The sequence below is a fragment of the Mauremys mutica genome, chromosome 8 (assembly GCF_020497125.1).
Source record: "Mauremys mutica isolate MM-2020 ecotype Southern chromosome 8, ASM2049712v1, whole genome shotgun sequence".
In the NCBI taxonomy this organism is placed as follows: Eukaryota; Metazoa; Chordata; order Testudines; family Geoemydidae; genus Mauremys; species Mauremys mutica.
In genome coordinates, this window is record NC_059079.1 from 22,570,528 (window position 1) to 22,593,329 (window position 22,802).

General features: G+C 41.0%; 2 protein-coding genes across 18 annotated transcripts in view; one reads left to right on the plus strand and one right to left on the minus strand.

Moving 5' to 3' along the window:
• The window catches only part of LRRIQ3 (leucine rich repeats and IQ motif containing 3), a 205,226-nt gene extending 199,426 nt beyond the window's left edge, over positions 1-5,800 (minus strand). For 10 of the 15 annotated variants that reach the window (XM_045026618.1, XM_045026616.1, XM_045026615.1 and 7 more), the window contains exons 1-2: positions 5,547-5,800; positions 5,008-5,066 (exon numbers count right to left, since the gene is read on the minus strand). The gene's annotated coding sequence lies outside the window, so the exon portion shown is untranslated. Of the gene's footprint in view, positions 1-142; positions 256-1,081; positions 1,189-2,028; positions 2,084-5,007; positions 5,493-5,546 lie in introns of those variants that run through there. The other 5 variants (XM_045026607.1, XM_045026608.1, XM_045026605.1 and 2 more) reach the window with 5 other exon arrangements.
• LOC123375589 (serine/threonine-protein kinase TNNI3K) overlaps positions 5,561-22,802 on the plus strand; it is a 188,329-nt gene continuing 171,087 nt past the window's right edge. Inside the window, exons 1-4 of one of the 3 annotated variants that reach the window (XM_045026602.1) lie at positions 5,575-5,804; positions 7,764-7,931; positions 9,481-9,573; positions 10,821-13,318. In XM_045026602.1, the coding sequence (XP_044882537.1) occupies positions 5,726-5,804; positions 7,764-7,931; positions 9,481-9,573; positions 10,821-12,268 (1,788 nt within the window). In that variant the 5' untranslated portion in view covers positions 5,575-5,725 and the 3' untranslated portion in view covers positions 12,269-13,318. Of the gene's footprint in view, positions 5,805-7,763; positions 7,932-9,480; positions 9,574-10,820; positions 13,319-22,802 lie in introns of those variants that run through there. The other 2 variants (XM_045026599.1, XM_045026600.1) reach the window with 2 other exon arrangements.

Sequence of the window (22,802 nt, forward strand, 5' to 3'; positions counted from 1 at the left end):
TGTACAGTGTACTTTTGAACAAGGATATAGTGTTCATGAAACATGACAAATTAATGGGATCCATTAATAATATTACATTTCTGCCAACTAGCAGAACAGAATGAAAATGGTACCAAGAACCTAAAACTGGAGGAATATTCACCTTAATTAAAAACAAATTGTGTAATTATATTTGCAACAGTGAATGAAGGATCCAAACTTTCTCTCACCGACATGAATGAAAGTTTTGCCATTGGCTTCAATAGGAGTCTGAGTCTGGAAAAATAAATAAGTAAATTCCAGATAATTCCAGATCAGTAGCACTTTGATATTTTAGGGTCCATCAGCATTTACTTTCTAAGCCACCACTTTTAGCGCTTTATAACTAGGTGATAAAAAATTGGCTTTTTGGTAGAACTAGGATATTTTTCTCATGATATACTTTGTTTCCTAAATTCTTTATAGCAGTTTTTGTATTACTTTTAAGGCTTCCTTTATTACAAGATTTGTGAATGGTGAGACTTTATCAAAAGATACCACCATTTCATTTTCCTCTGTTTATATTCTGCACCCGTAGAATCTAAATTCAGAAAAACAAATGAAGGTCGCTGCTCAGGAGCCATAGCATCCAAAAGAAAGTAATGAGGCAGGAAAAACTCTCAGCAATGTGGGTTATACCAATACTGAACTGTTTGTAGGTTAGGGGACAGCTGTGTGTGTAAAATTAAGTATACGTGTTAAGTCTTTGAAGGATCAGGACCCAATTCCTTACCTGTAGTATCTTTTTGACGTTAACAAAGTATAAATTACTAGGGCTGTCAATTAATCACAATTGACTCATGCGATTAACTCCAAAAAATTAATCGCAATTAAAAAAATGTAATCGCAATTAATCACACTGTTAAATAGTAGAATATCAATTGAAATTTAATAAATACCAATAAAAGCTGTTTTATCCAGCATGTTGAGGGAATGGGTGGTGCCAGTAAGTGAAAAATGCCAGTTAACTAAGAGAGAGGGAGTGTAGGTGCAGGAGGGGATGCAGGCCAGTAGGTTGGGGCACAGGAGTGGGTGCGGGATGCTGGATCCGGGGGGCACTCACCTCAGGCAGCTTCCCACAAGCGGTGACCGGTCCGCACGCTGCCCCCACCTCAACCTGCCACGAGCACTAGCTTTTCAGCTCCCATTGGCTGGGAACCTTGGCCAATGGGAGCTGCAGGGGTGGTGCCTGTGGGTGGAGACAGCGTGCAGAGTCACCTGCCATGCCTCCGCTTAGGAGCAGCCAGGACAGGTCACCGCTTCTGGGGAGCCGTCCAAGTTGAGTGCCTCCCAGATCTGGCACCCCAACCCGCCCCTGAGCCCCCTCCTGCGCCCAAACTCCAACCCAGAGCCCACGCTCCACACCCACTCCTGCGCCCCAACCCCCTGCTGGCCCAGTGCCAACCAGACTATAAACCGGAATTTCAATGAAGATCAGAAATGCCAGTTTATAGAGCTTTCCGGTTGAACTGCTGGGTAAAACAGTTTTTACTGTATTTGTAGATTTTTTTCTGCATTTTCAAACATGCTGATTTCAATTACAACACCGAATACAATGTGTACAGTGCTCACTTTATATTATTATTTTTATTACAAATATTTGCGCTGTCAGAAGATAAAAAGAAATGGTATTTTTCAATTCACCTTAGACAAGTACTGTAGTGCAATCCCTTTGTTGTGAAAGTGCAACTTACAAACGTAGATTTTTACTTGTTTGTTACATAACTGCACCCAAAAACAAAACTTGTAAAACTACAAGTCCACTCAGTCCTACTTCTTATTCAGCCAATTGCTCAGACGAACAAGTTTGTTTATATTTATGGGAGATAATGCTGCCCACTTATTATTTATGTCACCTGAAAGAACAGGCGTTTGCATAGCAAAGATATTTATGTGCCAGATGCCCCAAAGATATGTCCCTTCATACTTCAAGCACCATTCCAGAGGACATGCTTCCATGCTGATGACGCTCATTAAAAAAAAAAAGTGTTAATAAAATCTGTGACTGACCTCGTTGGAGGAGAATTGCATGTCTCCTACTCTGTTTTACCCACATTCTGCCATATACAGTATTTCATGGTATAGCAGTCTCGGATGATGATCCACCACATGTTGTTCACTTTAAGAACACTTTCACTGCAGATCTGACAAAACACCAAGAAGATACCAATGTGAGATTTCTAAAGATAGATATAGCACTTGACCCAAGGTTTAAGACTCTGAAGTGCCTTCCAAAATCTGAGAGGAAAGAGGTGTGGAACATGCTTTCAGAAGTGTTAAAAGAGCAGTACTCTGATGTGGAAACTACAGAACCCGAACCACCAAAAAAGAAAATCAACCTTCTGCTAGTGACACCTGACTCAGATGATGAAAATTAACATGAGTTGGTCCACACTGTTTTGGACTGTTATCGAGCAGAACCTGTCATCAGCATGGACGCAAGTCATCAGCATACGCAAGTATGAAGGGACATATCTTTGGGGCATCTGGCACATAAATATCTTGCGATGCCAGCTACAACATTGCTACGCAAACGCCTGTTCTTACTTTCATGTGACATTGTAAACAAGAAGCGGGCAGCATTATCTCCTGCAAATGTAAACAAACTTGTTTGAGAAATTGGCTGAACAAGAAGTACAAGTGAGTGGACTTGTAGGCTCTAAAGTTTTGCATTGTTTTATTTTTGAATGCAGTTATTTTTTGTACATAAGTCTACATTTGTAAGTTCAACTTTCACAATAAAGAGATTGCACTACAGTACATGTATTAGGTGAATTGAAAAATACTATTTCTTTTGTTTTTTACAGTGCAAATATTTGTAATAAAAAATAATAAGATAAAGAAAGCACTGTACACTTTGTATTCTGTGCTGTAATTGAAATCAATATATTTGAAAATGTAGAAAATATCCAAAACTATTTTTGGTATTCTATTATTGTTTACCAGTGCGTTTAATCACTTGACAGCCCTATAAATTACTAATTGAGTACTGAGCAAAACAACCCCGCCTCACAATGATGCATTTCGTTTGGACTGGTGTTGATAAATTAACCGCAGTTTACACTAGAAAATTAAAACCAGCCTATCTGGTCTACACTAGAAAATTAAGTCATTTTAGCTATGTCTCTCAGGAGTGTGAAAAATCCACACCCTTGAGCAGCATAGTTAAACAAACATAATCCCTGGTGTAGGTGGTGCTACATCAACGGAAGAATTCTTCCATTAGCCTACCTACCACTCCTCGGGGATTCCCTACACAAACGAGAGAATCCCTCCCATCAGTGTAAGTAGTGTCTACACTGAAGCACTGCAGCAAAACAGCTGTGCTGCTGTATCATTTTACGTGTAGACATACCCTTAGGCTTGTGAGTAAGTTTACAACTCCTGTGACTAAAGCTATTTATGTGCCCAAGGCCTGGTCTACACTAGGAATTTACTTCAGTATAGCTGCTTCTCTCAGGAATGTGAAAAATCTATATCACTAAGAGGGCAAGTCTACACTACAACTGGGATCAGTGCTCTGAGATCAATCCACCAGCAGTCAATTTAGCGGGTCTAATAAAGACCGGCCAAATCAACTGCCGATCACTCTACAGTCAACCCCTGTACTCTACCCTTGATGAGAAGAGTAAGATAAGTCGATGGGAGATTTTCTCCCATTGAGCCCCCGCGGTAACTAGACCTAAAGTACGTCAACTCTAGCTACGTTTATTCATGTAGCTGGAGTTGCGTAGCATATGTCGACTTACCGCGGTAGTGTAGACATAGCCAGAGATGTAGCTATCCCAACCTAACTCCCAGGGTAGACAGCACTGCCCTTGAAGAATTCTTCCATCGACCTAGCTACTGCCTCTCAAGGAGATGGATTATCTACATAAACAGCTGCACCTCTGTAGTATTTTAAGTGTAGACATACCCCAAACCTTTGTAGGTTTGAGCCTATGCACAGAAGATACATTCATAGGTTCCAACAAAGTCCACCCATTACTAGAACTGGAAGGAAAGTTATTTTTCTCTTTAATTGATAATCCTTGTTTGCATTGAATAACCAAAATATCACTAAATTTATATACAAATTGTTGAGCAGTATTATTCAAAAATTCGGTATGAGCAGTCACTGAAGAATGCTTATGATTTAAATATCAGAGGGGTAGCCGTGTTAGTCTACATCTGTAAAAGCAGCAGAGAGTCCTGTGGCACCTTATAGACTAACAGAAATTTTGGAGCATGAACTTTCGTGGGTGAATACCCACTTCGTCGGATGCATGTAGTGGAAATTTCCAGGGGCACGTACATATATGCAAGCAAATTTCCACTACATGCATCCGACCAAGTGGGTATTCACCCACGAAAGCTCATGCTCCAAAACTTCTGTTAGTCTATAAGGTGCCACAGGACTCTTTGCTGCTTTTATGATTTAAATGCATAGTTTGTTTTTTCTTGTAGATGTTTTTAATCAAACTGAATAAACAGTGTAATTCTTTATCACTTGTGACATCTTTAGACACTAGAACATAGCAAAAGAAACAACCCTTTCTTTTTCAATAAATAACAAAGAGCAAGTACAAAGGGAAAATAAATGATACTACACAGCATGAACACATTTTAATAAATTCCAAGTTTCCTATCAGTGTGTGTCAGAAAGAGAACTGTACAATCTACACATGTTGTTCTTGAAATTCAACTAGTAAAAATAGAAAACTAGGGCTCTGAACCACTTAGGCAGACTTTTATGTGTCCATGTGCACTCAAGTGCACCCACATGAATCTAGTTGTAAGATTGGGCCAAAATACTGAGATGTATGTGAGTATTATAAAAGATTTCTGAACCAGATAATTTAAAGACAAGTTATTGTGCCACTTTAACACACCATTTATTACTATACTTCTCAGCATAGTACACAGACCATCAGGTATTGTCATATTTTATAACTCCAAGTGTTAAGAAACTTAAACCAAGACACATGGATCACTTTATGCACTACTGACCTGCAGTTCTGGGCCAGAACACTGCTGCTTGAGCCAGGAGGTGAAGAACACCGCAGCTACTGGAAGGTGTAAATTGGGAATTAGGGAGCTATGCCCGTGGGAATCCAGCCAGGGAATGGAGTTTGACAACCTGACTCTTTCAAAAACTGCCAAGGAATCTTTGGGACGTGCTGTCAGTTTCAGTGGCAGAGTTCGACATTAAGGGCGAACTTTTCAGCTACAGACTCTAATTTGCCCCCAAACTCCGTAGTGAGAAATTACCGACCGGGACTGCACAGTTAGCCCTTAGCGCCCTGCCTTAAATCTTCACTCATCCCAGCCTGTCGGACACGCTGGGGATCAGCCCCCCCGCCCGGGAGAGACCCTGGGGCTAGGCTCCTGGACCTCTGGTCCCCCGGGGTTCCCAGCCCCCCTGGGCCCGTTAAGAGACACGCGGGTTCAGCCCCCCGCCTAGGCGAAACCCTGGGGCTGGGCTCCCTCGGCTGAGTTCAGCCCCGCCGGGGTGCAAGCTACCCCGCCTCCCACCCCACTGCACTCACCCGCGGCACGTGCCCCGCCCGCTCCCAGCCCGGCCGGCGGCGGAGCTGCGGCCTTGTTTGCCTGGCGGTTCCCATGGGAACCGGCCCGAGAGGCGCCCGCCGGGCTGGGCCGTGCGGGGAGGCGGGGCCGCTAGCCGAACCCGGAAGGCCCCTGCTAGGTCAGGCCTTGCGCCGGCGAGATGCCCGGGCAGGCAGAGCTCGATGTTTTGCTCCAAAAGGCCACTCGGCGGAGACTGGCGAAGTTTGACGAGCTGAGAGGTAGGGGCCGGGCCGGGCTGGGCCGGGGTCGCTGCTGGCCTCTGGGGGCGGAGCCGCTGCCCCGCAGGCTCCGACACTGGGCAACGCCCCCCATCCCCGGCTTCAGCAGCGGGGCCTCACGCTCAGGGGAGTCACCCCGGAACCGCAGTGTCAAGCTCCCCTTCCTTAGACTAACTGTCCCAAGCACAGGCCCTGACCCTGCAAAGAGAGAGGTGGAGCGTTGTGTCCAAGTGAGCACCCCAGAGGGCCACTCAGCAAGACCACAGTCATGCAGACCCTTACACATATGCTTAACTCTAAGGATGGGAGTATTCCCGCTGACTTCATTGGAACTGCTCACATATTTAAAGTTAAACACATGCATCAACGTTTCCAGGATCAAGGCCCAAGTCATTTGTAAAGATGGGGATAGAACCCAGGTCTCCTGATTCCTAGTTCCATTTCTATATTCACTGTTTTACTCCCCAGTCCTTCAAAAGAATCCACTTGGTAGATTCTTACATCAATGTGACTCCGCCTATGTAGATCCTTTGGCTCGTTCACAACTTCATGAAGTGTGGTGTTAAAAGTAGGGGAGAAAAAAGGTTCAGATCTGGTCTGAAATAATGAGTTCTGAGGGGAAAACGTCTGCAGATTCTACAGAGTATTAGGGGACGAGGGGAAGAGTAAGTAGGGAGGGTTGCACATTATTTTTAAATTTTTCCATTTTATTGTCAATTTTTTTAAAAAGCCACTTTTTTAGGGATTTCAAAAAAGGGGGGCGAGAGGAGAAATACAGTGTTTCCTAAAACTGCTAGTTCTGCAGATCAACATGATGTTACAAGACTGAATCTGAAAAGGTTTACTGAGACTCAGATTACAGGAGAGATGCTGCATATTGAATACACCTCTACCCCAATAGAACGCTGTCCTCGGGAGCCAAAAAAAACCTTATTGTGTTATAGGTGAAACCGTGTTATATCGAACTTGCTTTGATCTGCCGGAGTGCGCAGCCCGCCCCACTCCCCCCCGTAGCACTGCTTTACTGCGTTATATCCAAATTCATGTTATATCTGGTTGTGTTATATCGGGGTAGAGGTGTATATGAACTGCCCTATATGAATGTATCAATGTTTTATAAAACAATAATTCCATTAAGAGTGACCGTTATACAGACAAAGAATAATTTAATTTTCATGGGATTTGAATTACAACGGGTTGATGAATAGCTCTGAGCTGAGAGCATCACTCATGTGTTAACTCGAAGGAATAAATGTAGTATAGTATTGTCTTATTATTTAGGGTCTAGTTAAGAGTATGCTGATTCCTTGATGCACCCATAAAGAGCGAGATCAACACTGTACACCACAGAGTGTTAAAGTGGCTAGAATGGTTACATGAATAAGGCTATAAGGCCATGTCTAGACTAAGGGCTTGTCCATACCAACAACACTTCGTTCGCAGCAGGCTGGGGGATAAATCTACTTGAGGCTAGTCTGCTGTGCACTAAGTGTTCATGTGGACCCTGCTGACACACACTATCAGTTCCTTAAGCACACTAAGGTTTTTCTAACAAGATACATACATAAAATCCTAAGATGAAATCCTGGCTCCACTGAACTCCATGGTAAAATTCCCATTGTCTTCAGTGAGGCCCTTATTTCACCCCAGTGTAAATAGGGCAAACTGTTGTTTTATCTTAATGTAGCCAGTCGAGGGAAATCGTAGTAGGAAGTTTAAGATTTCTGGATTTCCTAAGCATTGTTGGGAAAGTCTGTCAATGAATATTCATGAGGCAACAAAATTAACGTTGTATATGGCCACGTTTATTTGGACATTTAGTAACATTTGACTGCCTGGTTTTTACAAATGTAAGTTCCTTTAATGTAGTTTTTGTATGTCGTACTATGGAGAATGTCATTAATCTCTCACTATTATACCCTGCTGATGGTCTCTCTTGTTAACTCACTTTTCAAATAGGTAAAGTCACACAAACTGGAGAATTCTGGGATGTTGTTGTAATTACAGCAGCTGACAAAAAACAGGAATTGGCTTACCAGCAACAGCTATCAGAAAAGTTGAAAAGAAAGGAACTCCCTCTTGGAGTTCATTACCATGTTTTTGTGGATCCTCCTGGACCAAAAATTGGTGGGTATTTTATTGCCAAATTTTCTGTTTTCTCTTACATGACATAGTAGTTGACATACCTTTTTCTGACAATCAGTCAAAGAAATTAACTTTGCCAGTCTCTGACTACGTTCAGTATAAAGCTAGAAGGCACCATTGTCACCATCTGGTCTGTCCTGTATAATATAGACCATAAAACTTCCCTCAATTAATTTATATTTATACTAGTACATATCTTTTAGAAAAATAGCCCATCTTGATTAAAAATTTCCAGTGATGCAGAAGCCACCTAAGCCATTGGTAAGGTTCATAGTTTAAGATTTCACTATAAATTGACTAATTTTCAGACAGACAAAAAGTGCTCATTGTAGTAAGTATTATGACAGTTGTGTCTCTTACAACGAAAGATTTCCAGAAAGCTGTTAGAAGCAGCATTATATTAATTAAATCACTAAAAATGTTCTAATGGCATTAAGCAGTGTATTTTGATACAAATGTGTAATTATTAGCATTAATGAGTCTGGTGCTCCTTTGGACTTCATATCAGTTCAGCAGATATATTAAAATTTACCTAGTAACATTTATATATTGCCCTCAAGGTACATTCACAGTATATATCGTGGTGATTTAGACTTTGATTGTATGTTAATAATATAAGTGCATAACACAGAACGTCACTGATTCATGTTGTTTCTTATATATTCATATTGTACATCATAACAGATCCATTATGGTCTATAGTGGAATACGTTTATACCTATTAGATTCATAACACTGAAAACCCAGCAAGAGTCTTAATGAAAAGTAGCCACTGAGCATGCACACACACAGTGTCATCTTGTAAACTTCATTAGCTCAGCCATTTGTTTGTTTAGAAAGTAACAATCTGATTAGAATATAGTCTCCAAAGATTAATTTTCAGAAATGAAATTATTTTGTTACAGGGGAACAATAAATATCAGAATACTGGTAAATGTCTATTTTTTTCCTTTTCTGTACTTTTCACGTCAAAAAGGTCTTTTGAAAACTTGCTTAAAATCATTAGTGAGATTCTGTATGACAGGTTACATGTCAGAGCCACTTTTTATAGCCTCTGGAACTGATGACAGATCTTTAATTATGTCACTCAGAGGATGAATTGGAGGGGGAGAAAGTGCACCTCCCCCCCAAGGCCTGCCCATTTGAGATGCTGTTTATAGTGGATTGTGCAGAGCATCATTAGGTGACTGCCCAACCTGCTTCCTGCAAGGTTTGATCAACAGTATTGACATGGAGATGAATAGTACCATCCTTTCAGAGTTGTTTTATGCAATCTCAGGTAGATATCATTGCATCAATAGATAGTTCACAATTTAAAAATTACCTTTGCAGCCATGAGGACTAGAGACTTCATTTAAAAATAATTGACAACTTAGGCTCTGGAGCAAGAGTTCTGCATCTTAAAAAGCACTTACATGACCAGCTTCCCCAAGCCAGCCCAGTTCAACCCCTAGCACATGAGTTTAGTACATTTGACATGTTTATGTAACTAGTGGTGATGTTCTTAATTTATGTATTGAATATTTTGTAGGAAATGGTGGATCAACTCTTCATGTCCTTCAGTGCTTGGAAGAGATGTATGGTGATAAATGGACTTCTCTTATTATCATAATAATTCATTCTGGTAAATCCTTTTCCTGTTTTAAATTTTCTGTGACACTATGCTATTTCTTCCTTTTCCCCCGAATGAAAATGTTGGGGAGGTGTTGGGAAGAAGAAGTTGTCAAATGTGATCTCTCTTAAGTGAGCTCAGATTTGGCTGACTGATTTGGCAATCGAATGGCATCTGAACGCGGGTTTGCAGTTCATGTCCAACTATCTCAGCTGAAAGAATCTGGAAGTTCTGTGAAACAGCAACCTCAGCTTTTTGAGAGAAAGAAGCCTTATGTCATCATACAGCAACATCCTCTGGGGGAGATGGGTTGTTTGGCTCATTTATGGCTTGAAATTGCAAAAGGGACTGCTTACATGTAGAAAGAAGAGAGACTTGAATGCCAGTTGCTTGCTGACAGAGTTTGGCTCTATGCCAGATATTTGCTGATTTTAAGGGAGGTGGGAGAAGTAAATATAAAAAATGGTAACGTGGGAGAAAAGGACAGGAGAGTGGGAGGGTTTATCTACCAAATCAAAGATGAAATGGAAGTAATTCAGTTTTCTTGTTTCCATTGTATGCAAAAAGTCCTTTTCCTAGTTTACTTTGAGCCCAAACAGCAGAGCAGTGTTTCCCAAACTTGGGACGCCGCTTTGTAGGGAAAGCCTCTGGCGGGCCGGGCCGGTTTGTTTACCTGTCTCGTTTGCAGGTTCAGCCGATTGCGGCTCCCACTGGCCGTGGTTCGCTGCTCCAGGCCAGTGGGAGCTGCTGGGAGCGCCGTGGGCCAAGGGACGTGCTGGCCGCCGCTTCCAGCAGCTCCCATTGGCCTGGAGCGGCAAACCGCGGCCACTGGGAGCCGCGATCGGCCGAGCCTGCCAACGGGACAGGTAAACAAACCAGCCCGGCTCGCCAGAGGCTTTCACTACACAAGCGGCGACCCCAGTTTGGGAAACACTGCTGTAGAGGATGAAGTCAGTAAATTAGGAAATGCTCTCTTTAACGCATACTGTCTTTTGGACGCTCTGAGGATCAAGATCAGGATCCATCATTAGTTCTGTCTGAAAGAGTTGGACTGACATTAGAAATGTCAGTTCTTTAAATCTTCATTTTTCTTTTTAAAGGCATGCTTAAAATACAGCCACGTGCATATGCAAAATAGCCAGTTTGATATTGTAATTCATAACTAGTTCTTGATAATTGTATATACCAATAAGAGATCTTTTAAGAGGATTGTGTGTGTGTGAGAAACTTGTATATAATAAAACTATCATTTTTTTAAGGTGGTTATAGTCAACGTTTACCACATGCAAGTGCACTGGGAAAAATTTTCACAGCTTTGCCTTTTGGTGACCCTATTTACCAGATGTTGGAGCTGAAGTTGGCAATGTACATTGATTTTCCTACCCATATGAATCCAGGAATTCTCGTTACTTGTGCAGATGATATTGAACTTTATAGTATTGGAGCAACAGAAGTCATCAAGTTTGATAAACCTGGGTTCACTGCATTAGCTCACCCATCAGATTTGACTATTGGTACCACTCATGGAGTATTTGTGTTAGATTCATCTGCTTTATCAGAAAAAGAGCTTGAATACAGATCTTGTCATCATTTCCTTCATAAACCTAATATTGAAAAGATGCATCAGTCTGGTGCAGTATGCATAAGGAGGAATTGCTCTCAACCAGACTCCTCTGGAGAACACAATGACTTAAAAATGGACTACGAGTATGTGTATACAGACAGCTTATTTTACATTGATCATAGCATTGCAAAACAATTACTAACATTTTTTAAGCAGCTGGATACTCTTTGTTGTGAAATAGATGCATATGGTGATTTTCTCCAAGCTCTGGGACCTGGAGCAACTCATGATTACACAAAAATCACAGATAATGTCACAAAAGAAGGATCACAGTTAGGAGAAATAAGACAGAAGCTATTTTCCCTTCTTAAAGGAACATCACTTAACGTTATAGTCTTAAATAACTCCAGGTTCTATCATATTGGGACTACACAAGAGTATTTGTTTCATTTTACTTCTGATAGTAAATTGAAATTGGAGCTTGGCTTTCTATCTAAAGCGTTTAGCATCTTTCCAGATAAAGCAGAAAACTCAGGTATATCGGCATGTATCATTCAAAGCATACTGGATTCAAGATGTGTTGTAGCACCTGCCTCTGTTATTGAATACTCTAGGCTGGGACCTGAGGTTTCAGTAGGGGCAAACAGCATTATCAGTGGTTGTTGCTTAAGTGCTAATGCAGATGTACCACCAAACTCTTTTGTGAGTTCATTGAGCATCAGGGTTAACGGAAAAGTAATGTATGTGAGTATGGTGCTTGGTGTAGAAGACAACTTGAAAAAGAATGTGAAATTGTTGTCAGACATACATTCCCTTCAGTTTTTTGGAATCAGTTTACTGCAGTGCTTGGACCTCTGGGACCTGAGAGTTTCAGACCAACTCTTCTCTGGTGACAAGACAAGTTTGGGTTTGTGGACTGCTCGGATTTTCCCTGTTTGTTCTGCTTTAAGTGATTCAGTTAGAGTGTCATTAAAGATGTTAAATGCTGTGCAAAACAAGTCAGCTTTTAAACTGAATGGCTGGAAGCTCCTGTCTATTGAAGAAATGCTCTTCTACAAAGATGTAGAAGACATGTTGAAGTTCAGGCAGCAAATTTACGAAGAAATCACTCTACAAAGACACAAAGAGAAATCTGATTTGTAAATGTACAGTATTTTTACCCTTTGTCTTTCTTTAATATGAAGATGATTGATTGTTTTCAAGCTTGTAAAACCCAGAAGCAAAAAGTATACATCTTTTTTTCTGATTTCATTGAAGTAGAAATAATGAAATTGCATTAGCAGCGTTGTTGTAGCATAACATTAATAATGCAAAAACACAGATAAACTATTCTTTTGATGAAAGAATTAATGAAATATTTCAAATCTATGAAAAAACTAAGAGGTGAATTTTCTTGGGGTATCCATTACGTGGGTTTTTTTTTTTAGTTTTTGTTAAGAATATGGAATGAACGTTAATTAGTTTAAAGAAGTTTTAAGTAGTTTTCAAAGTACAATGTTGGCTCTTGCAACATAGTGTGGCATAGCAATGAGTTACATTTCCCTCTTTTCACGGTATCCTTTTAAAATGGGTATTTTAAGAGGCTAAGGTAATTTTTCATTATCTTAAGCGAAACAAAAGAAATTTTTATATATTTGTTTAAACTTTAGCTCGTCATCACTCTCACAAGCAATGAGAAATTTTGTGTATGTGTGCTAAATATATCTTCTTGCAGAATACCGAATAATTTGTGGAAAGAATTTATCTGAAAAGCTGTGATCTGAAATATTGTATCATAAGTAAATTGAAGTGAAGACACTTTCCATATCTCTGTATCATGGTCCCTTCTGAATCAAAGATTTCCAGAATCTAATGGCTCATTAACTTATGGTTCCAATTCTTTGAATCCCCTTATGGTGCACAAGTATCTCTCAAGTCTCTTACATCTTGTGGTCATTTCATAACTTCAGTTCTCAAAGAAGACCAGGGCCAATAGAATGTTCTGGTTCAGTATCAACATTGAGTAGCAAGCTGTGGTAATGCCTCCTTCATTGTCCCATGTTCATCTGAGTCCACTTGCTACCTGCAATCTCTCCTTCAAAATAATGTCCCTTTTCGTTCTATAATACTGAGGCTAGGTCTGCAGGGGGGGGGGAGATTGGCCTAAGATATGCAAATAGTGTAGCTGAAGTCAGCGTATCTTAGGTCGATTTACCTGGCCATGAGGACGGTGGCAAGTCGACTGCTGCCGCTCCCCTGTTGACTCTGCTTCCGCTTCTCGCTGTGGTGGAGTTCCGGAGTCGACCGCAGAGCGATCAGTGATCGATAAATCGATCCCCAATAGACCAATCACTACTTGCCGATCCAGCGGGTAGTGTAGAGGTACCCTAACATTCACAATATTCAGTGGCACTGGGAACAGCTGTTTTGCCCAGAATTTAGAATGTTGTAACCATACACAGTCTCCTCTGTGACAACTCTTCCTTCCCCCTTTAGACCTTGCACACTTTCCAGAAGCTTCTTAGTTGATGAATATACCTGCTCTCTCTTTTTAATCATCTGGGAACATGAAGTAACATTTCCCAACACACATCACCCCTTCCATCATGCATTCTTATTCTTGTGTTGACTGTGGATGATCTTTTGCCCTGGCTGTCCACTTTGTGTCTGTGTGCTGAGCTAATTAACTCTGCACACTCCACAAAGTAATTTTAACTATATTTTTTCTCAGATTGTTTTACTACATTGTTACAATTTAAAATATTTTAACTTGTTTTCCCTTAGAATGTGCCCATTAAGCTGTCACAATGCTAGGGCAAATGAGTTAAAACAACATATGACTCTGCTATGCATAAGTGAAAGGTATTTGTTCAATAGCTGGAAATATGAGCAAAAAATAGAACTGCATTTCTCATGAAAAATATATTTGAAGTTAAACATGAATTTTATGTTTGTCAGTCTCCAGCCCCCTAAAATTAATTATTTTATATTATAAGCATGGAACCAGATTCTGATCTCTGGCACTAGTGTAAATCTGGAGGAACTCCTTGGATTTCCTTGGAAATCAGAATTGAGCCTAATATCTTTAATGTTTAACAATAGTTTTAATGACTAAACACGGCAATGCATACTGAGTGCAAAATAATGTTGAGTACATGTAGCATCATATCATGGAATTATCAGTAATAAAACTATCCCTTTTTGAGTTCTCCAGAGGTTTTAGAGGAAGGGAAAGCATAGGGTTATAATGTGGAATTTGAGGTTTGGCTTGTTAGGGTAGGGAGCCTAATGAGTGAGTGTGCCATGGTTCACAAAACCATGTGCTTGTGAGTGGTGTTGTAATCAAAGACAAGTATTATCAGATTAAATTTGTACCTTTTTGACATATCTCACAGTAACAAAGTGCTTGTGGGCTGCTTTCTTAACTCCTATTGATACACCTCTACCCCGATATAACGTGACCCAATATAACACACATTCGGATACAACGCGGTAAAGCAGTGCTCCAGGGGGCCAGGGCTGCATGCTCTGGCGGATCGATATAACGCGGTTTCACCTATAACGTGGTAAGATTTTTTGGCTCCTAAGAACAGCGTTATATCGGGGTAGAGGTGTATTTCTTGATGCCAGTTCCAAGGCAATGGAATGTTTCATCAATATTATTTAATACCAAAGTTTTCCTTAACCTTCATCATGTGTCGCTGGTAAGACACTACTTTTGGAAGGTTAATCTACTTGAGTTAAAAGTCTTCTGTGTGTGAATCAGTACAGAAGAACTAGACCCCTCGCAGGCTTGCAGGGGGGTGAGAGTGTGGATTTAATTTGGAATGGGGATAAGGATGGATGCCAGGGAAAAATGGTCTTAGGCAACAGGATAAAGTGTTAGTGACATGTTTTTTTTAAAAATGGCTGCAGAGGAGTATGTTCGTGAAGACTGAGATTAAAGATTACAATCAAACACCATGCAAATCAAGAAGTAAAAATAGTCATAGAATATGGTGCATAAAGTCATGAGAATGCTTAATCTAGCATCAAATTTGCATAATCTTTGTGTCATTAACTATTGTGATGTTATGCAAAACATTGTGGAAAACACAAATGTTTGACATACAGACTTTGCATCTTCAATTAGAGACCAGACTTTGCTCCTAGATCATTTTCATGCTGTATTGCCTCATCAGTATAAAGACTTAAATACACAGTAAGCAGTAATTGTATTCTTTTAGCATGCTCATTCATTATTAACTATTATAAGATTTATTTTAAAAGGGTCCCCAAACATAATGCATTAATAACCACTTTGTTCACTGAAATTAGTTTTAGTATATAGACAGAGCTTTTGGTTTTTGTAGCCACAGCTGGTATTTGGGGATGAGGAGCTGAGAGAGAGGCACACTGACCAAATAGTCTCAAGAGTTCTTAATGGAGTGGCAGCTGCAGCATTCCTGAAAAGAGTGCAGTCTGTATTCCTCCCAACAGGGAGGACAGAAGGAGTAGAGTGCTGGTCAGACCCCCCCTCGCCCAGCCATGCCTCTGTGGTTTGTGGAGTGCCTCAGCGCACTCCACAACATTTGGGCTTGGGCTGGAGTCCGAATGTCTACAGCCCCAGAGCATGAGCCCCACAAGCCCAAGTCAGCTGACACAGGCCTGCCATGGGTATTTAATTGCAGTGTACACATATCCCAAGTCTGTAGTAGCCCACCTTTCACTCCCCACACAGGTGCATGCAGAAGCAAAAATCTCCCCGAGGGCTCTTCTTCCACTTCAGAAGAGGAAGCACAATCTGTCCCAGAATGTGGAAGCATGGATGTGCTGCTTACTTACTGTGTTCAATAGTATTTCTGTTCCCAGCATTTACTCATGCTTCCCGACACTAGCCAGAGGGTGTCTATTAAAACATACTGCGGGGTTAAAGGTTGATCTTATCTCTGTTTTTCCTTTGTGTTGTTATAATCCACACAGCTTCCTTTGCTTCTGCTAGTTAGTTCTACAAGCAGAACTGTTGATAATGACAAAGAAAATAATTGTCCCCAACAAGGTTTCTTATTATGTAGAGCTGTTCAGCCAGGATCCTATTAGCAGTACTAGCTATGAAATAGTGCATTCACGGTGTAAGAGCTGGTGGGATGTCAGGCTCAATGTAATTCATCACAGAACTGATATAACCTATCAAGGCCAAGTTACACTGAAATCTGTTGTTGCCAAAATATGCTCACAAATCTGTGCCTAATATTTTTTCCTAACATGGAAATATGTATATTTTAATTATGGTGTCACGGTAGAACAGTAATTGCATAGTTTGTAAAACAGTGTCTGGTTTAAATCTGATTTTTGAAGCCCACACACATCCTTTCCTCTTTTTGTTTTGCTTTGTTTTTCATTTTGTCATAGAGGAATTTTTTGGGAAAGGCAACAGCACAAGCTGTTTGAGCATTTTCCTTGGGGAAAAAATAGTGGATTTAAACAGTTTGAAAATTTGTGTTAACATTTCTGTGCAGGGGTGTAAACCCCACCCTGGCCTACAAGGGGTTTACAAGAGCCTGTGGGTTCCAATCAGCCCCATTCCATTACATCTGCAGTAGGTGCCATGCATGGAGGTTGGCCTAGCTCAGTTGATAGCTGATGGGGAAGGGAAGCAGATCTCCAACTTGTACTGGGTGATGGAAGCCTGGGAGCTGAGTGAGACTGCTGTCTGTCAGAGCCTTCCTGAGGAAAGGTTGGCTGAAACAGGGAGCCCAGATGAGTATTAACTGTAAAAGACAAACTGAATAGAAGGGCTGCCTTGGTCCAAGACGGATGACTGTCAGTTTTAGTTTAGTTGTATTTGTTTTGGAGCTTGGATACCCTAGAAGGAACTTCAGTGTGATTTAGCTAGAGAGCTAAGTCAGCATGGGGCCTAACCACATTGGAGGCGGATGCTGACTACTGAAGAACCGGAAGGAAACTGACATGGTGAGTAGTACTACGGCAGGCCACAAACGAATGCTGAAGCACATGACCTTGCAACAATTACTTTTTCCACTTTTAATTCAAACAACGTGGGCTAAAGATTTCAAAATTGTTGTACAAGTTCATCCCCTATAAAAAGTAACAGATAGGCCTAGTTTTACCTATCTGCCGGAAATTAGTCTGGCATATAATTTCATTCAGTTTTACAGAACTTGGCCCATTAAATGGACACAGTAAAAAAGAGTTGCACTTAATTGTATTGTGCTTCATAACATAAGACTGGTCATACTGGGTAAGACCAAAGGTCCATCTAGCCCAGTATCCTGTGTTCTGACTGGCCAATACCAGGTGCCACAACGGGAATGAACAGACAGGTTATCATCAAGTGATCCATCCCCTTTCGCCCATTCCCAGCTTCTGGCAAACAGAGGCTAGGGACACCATCCCTGCCCATCCTGGCTAATAGGTCCATAAATGGCTATCCTCCATGAATGTATCTAGTTCTTTTTTGAACCCTGTTATAGTCTTGGCCTTCACAACATCCTCTGGCAAGGAATTCCACAGGTTGACTATGGCTTCAGAATATTGAGGAATCTCTCCTATGCAGGATCTCTACTTTTTTTTTTGTAGTACTACTATTACCAAAGTAGAGATTGCTTAAACAATTGACTGTATTAAATATACTGTATGTTACATTAATTGCTCAAATGTTAACTTGCATCTACATCTCTTAAAATATGTGATAGCCACAAACTGTTCAAGGCTAAGTAATTTCCTATTTTCCTATCACTTTTGAATAGATTCGTTAAATGTCCACTCTTTTTCCTTTGCAAACCAGTGAGGTGTTTCATGTCCAGTCTCATTTAACATGTAGCTTGTCAATGCATTGCCCTGAGAGGAAATAAAACATTTAAATGTTGAGGCAGAGAGCTTAATAAAAACAGATCTTTTGTAACAGAATAAGTGTAGATTTCTTTTACGGGGTGAGAAAGATTAGACTTTTTTATGGGCTTATGCCAGTCCATGATTGCTTTCTGCACTATATATTTTGGCCTTAAGTTGTCAGAAAGCAAATTGGGATCGATAGAGCCATGGTTAATAAAATTGGGGTTCCTCACATATTTATTTCATGTTTCGAGTATTTAAGATACAATTAGGTTTAGTGTAGTACCTCTGAAAAGCAATCATTTTCAGAGCTATGTTTTAAATAAACGATAGTTTTCCATATACTACTTAAAATAAAATATTATAAATATTTTATCATATGCAGTGTTTTGCTTTATGCGTACATCTATAAGTATATATGGCTGATGCACATACTTTGCGTGATCAATTGCAGATCCATCATTAAGGCTACAATTTAGTCATGGGTATTTTCAGTAAAAGTCATGGACAGGTCACGGGCAATAAACAAAAATTCACTGCCGGTGACCTGTCCATGATTTATACTAAAACTACCTGTGATTAAATCGGGGGAGAGGGGGAGCACTGCTGGGAGGGCCGCCCGGGGCCAGCGGCTGCCAGGGGCCGTGGCCCGCAACTTCTCCGGCCAGCTAGGGACTGCTGCCTGGGGCCGACAGAGCAGCACCTTGTCTGGCTGTCCTGGGGGCCACCTGAGCAGTTGGCCCCAGAGCCAGCTGCTTCGGCGGCTGTGGGATCAGCCACCCTGGCCCCAGCAGAAGTCATGGAGGTTGCAGAAAGTCACGGAATCCGTGACTTCCGCGACCTCTGTGACAGATACGGAGCCGTATCCATCATTCATGAATAAGCACTTATGTATGTATCCATTGATTTCAACTGAGTTATGATAGAAAATAAATTTTTGCCCAGTAACACTTCAAGAAATCCATAAAATTATGTGGACTTCTTGACATTGAAATGATTGTAATATACAATATCAGATTATTATATTACTGCATTATTCAAAAAAGGGAGAAAAGGAATTATGATATAACATTTCTGTATGAGAAATTATGATTAGTGGGAATAAAAAGCATACACATGACCATGCCCAAAGGGATCTCTATTAGTCCATTTAAAAAAAATTAAAGCATCTGTTAATTGCCAGCTGCTGGATTCTCTTGAATATTTTTGGTTGTTTAAAACTATATCCTTTCATTGACTTCAGTGGGAGTTCCACGTGTTCAACCATAACAAGGTATGTCAGAGTCATACAAAAAATAGCTACTATCATTAATATCTTGGGTGAAATCCTGATTCCACTGAAGTTGCTGGGAGTTTTGCCATTGATTTCAATAAAGCCAGGATTTAACCTCTGGTATTTTGTTGATGCACATCAAAAGTTTCTTCACTACATCAGGAATATGATTTCTTTAAACAAAGTGTAATAGGGGTTCATGGCGTTTCTGTTGACCAGCTTGTCAGCAAATAGTATAAAGCTGCTGAAGCTCTACTGACTTATTGGGACTAGTGCAGCTCCTGACTTCCTGTGGAACATTAAGGAAGCCAGAGTGGCTCACTAGAGTAAGGAGCGAGGACACAGGAGCCTTGGAGGAAAATATCAAGGAAAACGTTTGGTTTCAGGCTGATGTGATCCCATTTTTGAGTTAACAAAGCCATACCCCAGAGGGGGGTGAATGTGGACACTAACCCAGTGTCTAAGTGCTCTGTTGATAGTGTAGGGGTTAAGCACCTTCAACTGGGGATGAGATTATTCTTTGTTGAAAATTATAATGATATAGTGCCATGGGTTGGGGGAAGGTGTTGTATTGCTTTGCAGGCATAATATAACGCATGGTTCCAGCCCTTTGGGCCTTTACAGTCCTCTCTAGATAGAAATCTACAGAAGTAAAAGCCTCACCATCAGCATGTTTTACGATCTGAAGAATCAGTAGAATGAACAAAGAAAAGAAGAGGAGGCAAATGCTGGGAGAGTGTGCTGTGGGCCAGCTTGTGAGTCTTTTCTCACACAGAGGAGTAATTACTCACATGAGTACTACCACTGAATCCAAAGGGACTCATGGGACTAAATGTTCACCTGTGGAAAAGCAGCTCACAATCTGGTCCTGTGTTTGTGTTTGCTGTTTGCTGTGATGACCAGTTGAGATACGTTAATTTTGGGGGGGTTAAAAATCATGAATTCTATCATTTTAATATGACCAGGCAGATGGATTGCAGTGGGATTAAGTGAGCTGAGATTAGTAGCAGAAGACTAGCTAAAAGAGTATTCAAAGGAAAGGAGGTTGTTAGGCCACACTGGGGGACGGGAGATGGAAAAGGCCCAGGTAGGGACCGTCGAATTGTGGAGGTGAATGCGTGGTTACGCTGATGGTGTCAGAGAGAGGGCTTTGGATTCTTTGACCATGGGATGTTCCGGGAAGGAGGATTGCTAGGAAGAGATGGGATCCACCTAACAAAGAGAGGGAAGAGCATCTTCACAGGCAGGCTTGCTAGCGTAGTGAGGAGGGCTTTAAATTAGGTTCACCAGGGGATGGTGACCTAAGCTCAGAGGTAAGTGGGGAAGTGGAATACCAGGAGGAAACAGTGAGTCAGCAGTGTGCCCTTGTTGCCAAGAAGGCCAATGGCTTATTGGACTGTATTAGTAGGAACATTGCCAGCAGATCGAGGGAAGTGATTATTCCCCTCTATTTGGCACTGGTGAGGCCGCACCTGGAGTATTGTGTCCAGTTTTGGTCCCCTTACATACAGAAGGGATGTGGACAAATTGGAGAGAGTCCAGCAAAGGGCAACGAAAATGATTAAGGAGCTGGGGCACATGACTTACAAGGAGAGGCTGAGGGAACTGGGATTATTTAGTCTGGAGAAGAGAAGAGGGGGAATTTGATAACAGCCTTCAACTACCTGAAAGGGGGTTCCAAAGAGGATGGAGCTAGGCTGTTCTCAGTGGTGGCAGATGATAGAACAAGAAACAATGGTCTCAAGTTGCAGTGGGGGAGGTCTAGGTTGGATATTAGGAAACACTATTTCACTAGGAGGGTGGTGAAGCACTGGAATGGGTTACCTAGGGAGATGGTGGAATCTCCATCCTTAGAGGTTTTTAAGGCCTGGCTTGACCCTAATCTTCTATGATTCTATGGTCTGAGGCAAAACTTGGAGTCCCTGCAGAAGCAGATGAAGAGATCATTAAGATGCCTGCAAGGCAATGTGGTCCTATGACTGGTCTTCAGGAGACCTGAATTCTATTCCTAGCTCCGCTTCTTCACATCTCTGTGCTTGTTTCCCTTTTCATCCATTGTCTGTTTAGACTAAAATCCTCGGGGCAGGAACCATCTCCCTGCATGTTTGTAAAGTGCCTAGTATAATAAGAGCCCTGATCTCAATTGAACCGGTAGTCTTACTGCAATACAAATAACTCTGCTCAGATTATAAATATTATCAATTATCAGAGGATAAGGTGTGCAGGGAAAGGGGTGCAAAGAAACGCTTCTGCTTGTCCAGCAGAAATTCTCAGGACCTGGGAATGTGTACTGGAAATATATACATATTTACATACATATTTTTTCCTTGTGGCTCATTCCGACTTCCTGGTCTAATAAGGAACTCAGTAGAGGTAGCATTGGTCCCCATGCTCTAAACTTGGTTTACCCATTGCCTTTTTCTTTTTTTAACTTACATGGCACTTTACAAAAGTGAAGTATTTTTTCCTCAGCCCATCTTTGAGGTAGATAACTACAGCTGTCTCCATTTCACAAATGGGAAAAGCAAGGCCTTGCACAGTCAAAGGACTTGCACAAGACCACAAAGTAATAGGAGTTCCCAACACCTAGTCATATGCCCAGACCACTAGATCAGGATGCTGCTCCAAGAACATTTACTAACGTTTTAGGGTATAAAGGATCCACTGATGAACTCTTCATTTAGGCAGGACTAATTAATGCTTCACATTCCATGCAGCAGAAGCTTTCCATTAAATAATGAAGAAATGCAGGAGTTGACCCAAATGAGCATATGCTGGATTTGTTAGACAGATATAGAATTTATAGACCCCTATAGGGCTGCCTGGCTTCCATCCATCCTGAAATGTTACTGTGCAGGACGGTACAGACTCTAATAAAGCCAAGATGAGTGTTTAATGATTTTATTCATGTCAGCTTTCTTTATTTAATTAGTTTTGCTGTGTAGTGCAATAATGGGGCTCATAATGAACATCATCCCAATGATTTCCCTGAATGCTTTGAGAGCATGGTATAATGAAGAGATTTGGCCATACTGTATATATTATGAAATTTGAGAGGGGAGTATTATTTCAGTAACCTTTTAGGCAGGAAATTGAAATCTGAGAAATTGGGCACTTAAAGAAGAACATCAGGAGTGGCAGATGAAAAAACAAATGAAAGCCTGAAAGACATAAGTGCCAGAAAGATAGGGGAGATTGAGAATAGCAATACAGAGAAGGGTGAAAATGATTTGGATCTCAATAGAAACTACTATTGCCTTGGAAAGAGAATTTATCTGTAATACAAGAGCTCAGTGGTTCCATCCTCTTCTTGTCCCTAAATCTCTAACGCACACACTTTGCTTTCTCTCTCTTTTCTACTGGCAGCTCAATAGATGGCATGTGGAAGATTAATCCCTTTGCAAATGCCAGTGTTACACTGTGGTAACAAAAATAGCAGTACTTTTAATCCACTGTCACAGAGGAGCCATTGTAAACACCTGCTTCATTTTATAGGCTATTGAGTCCCTTGTCTTTCATTTTCATAATAATGTGCCTTATTTTAAAGTTCTTGTCATTATCAGTGATCTATCTGGATGTTACTGGAACAAT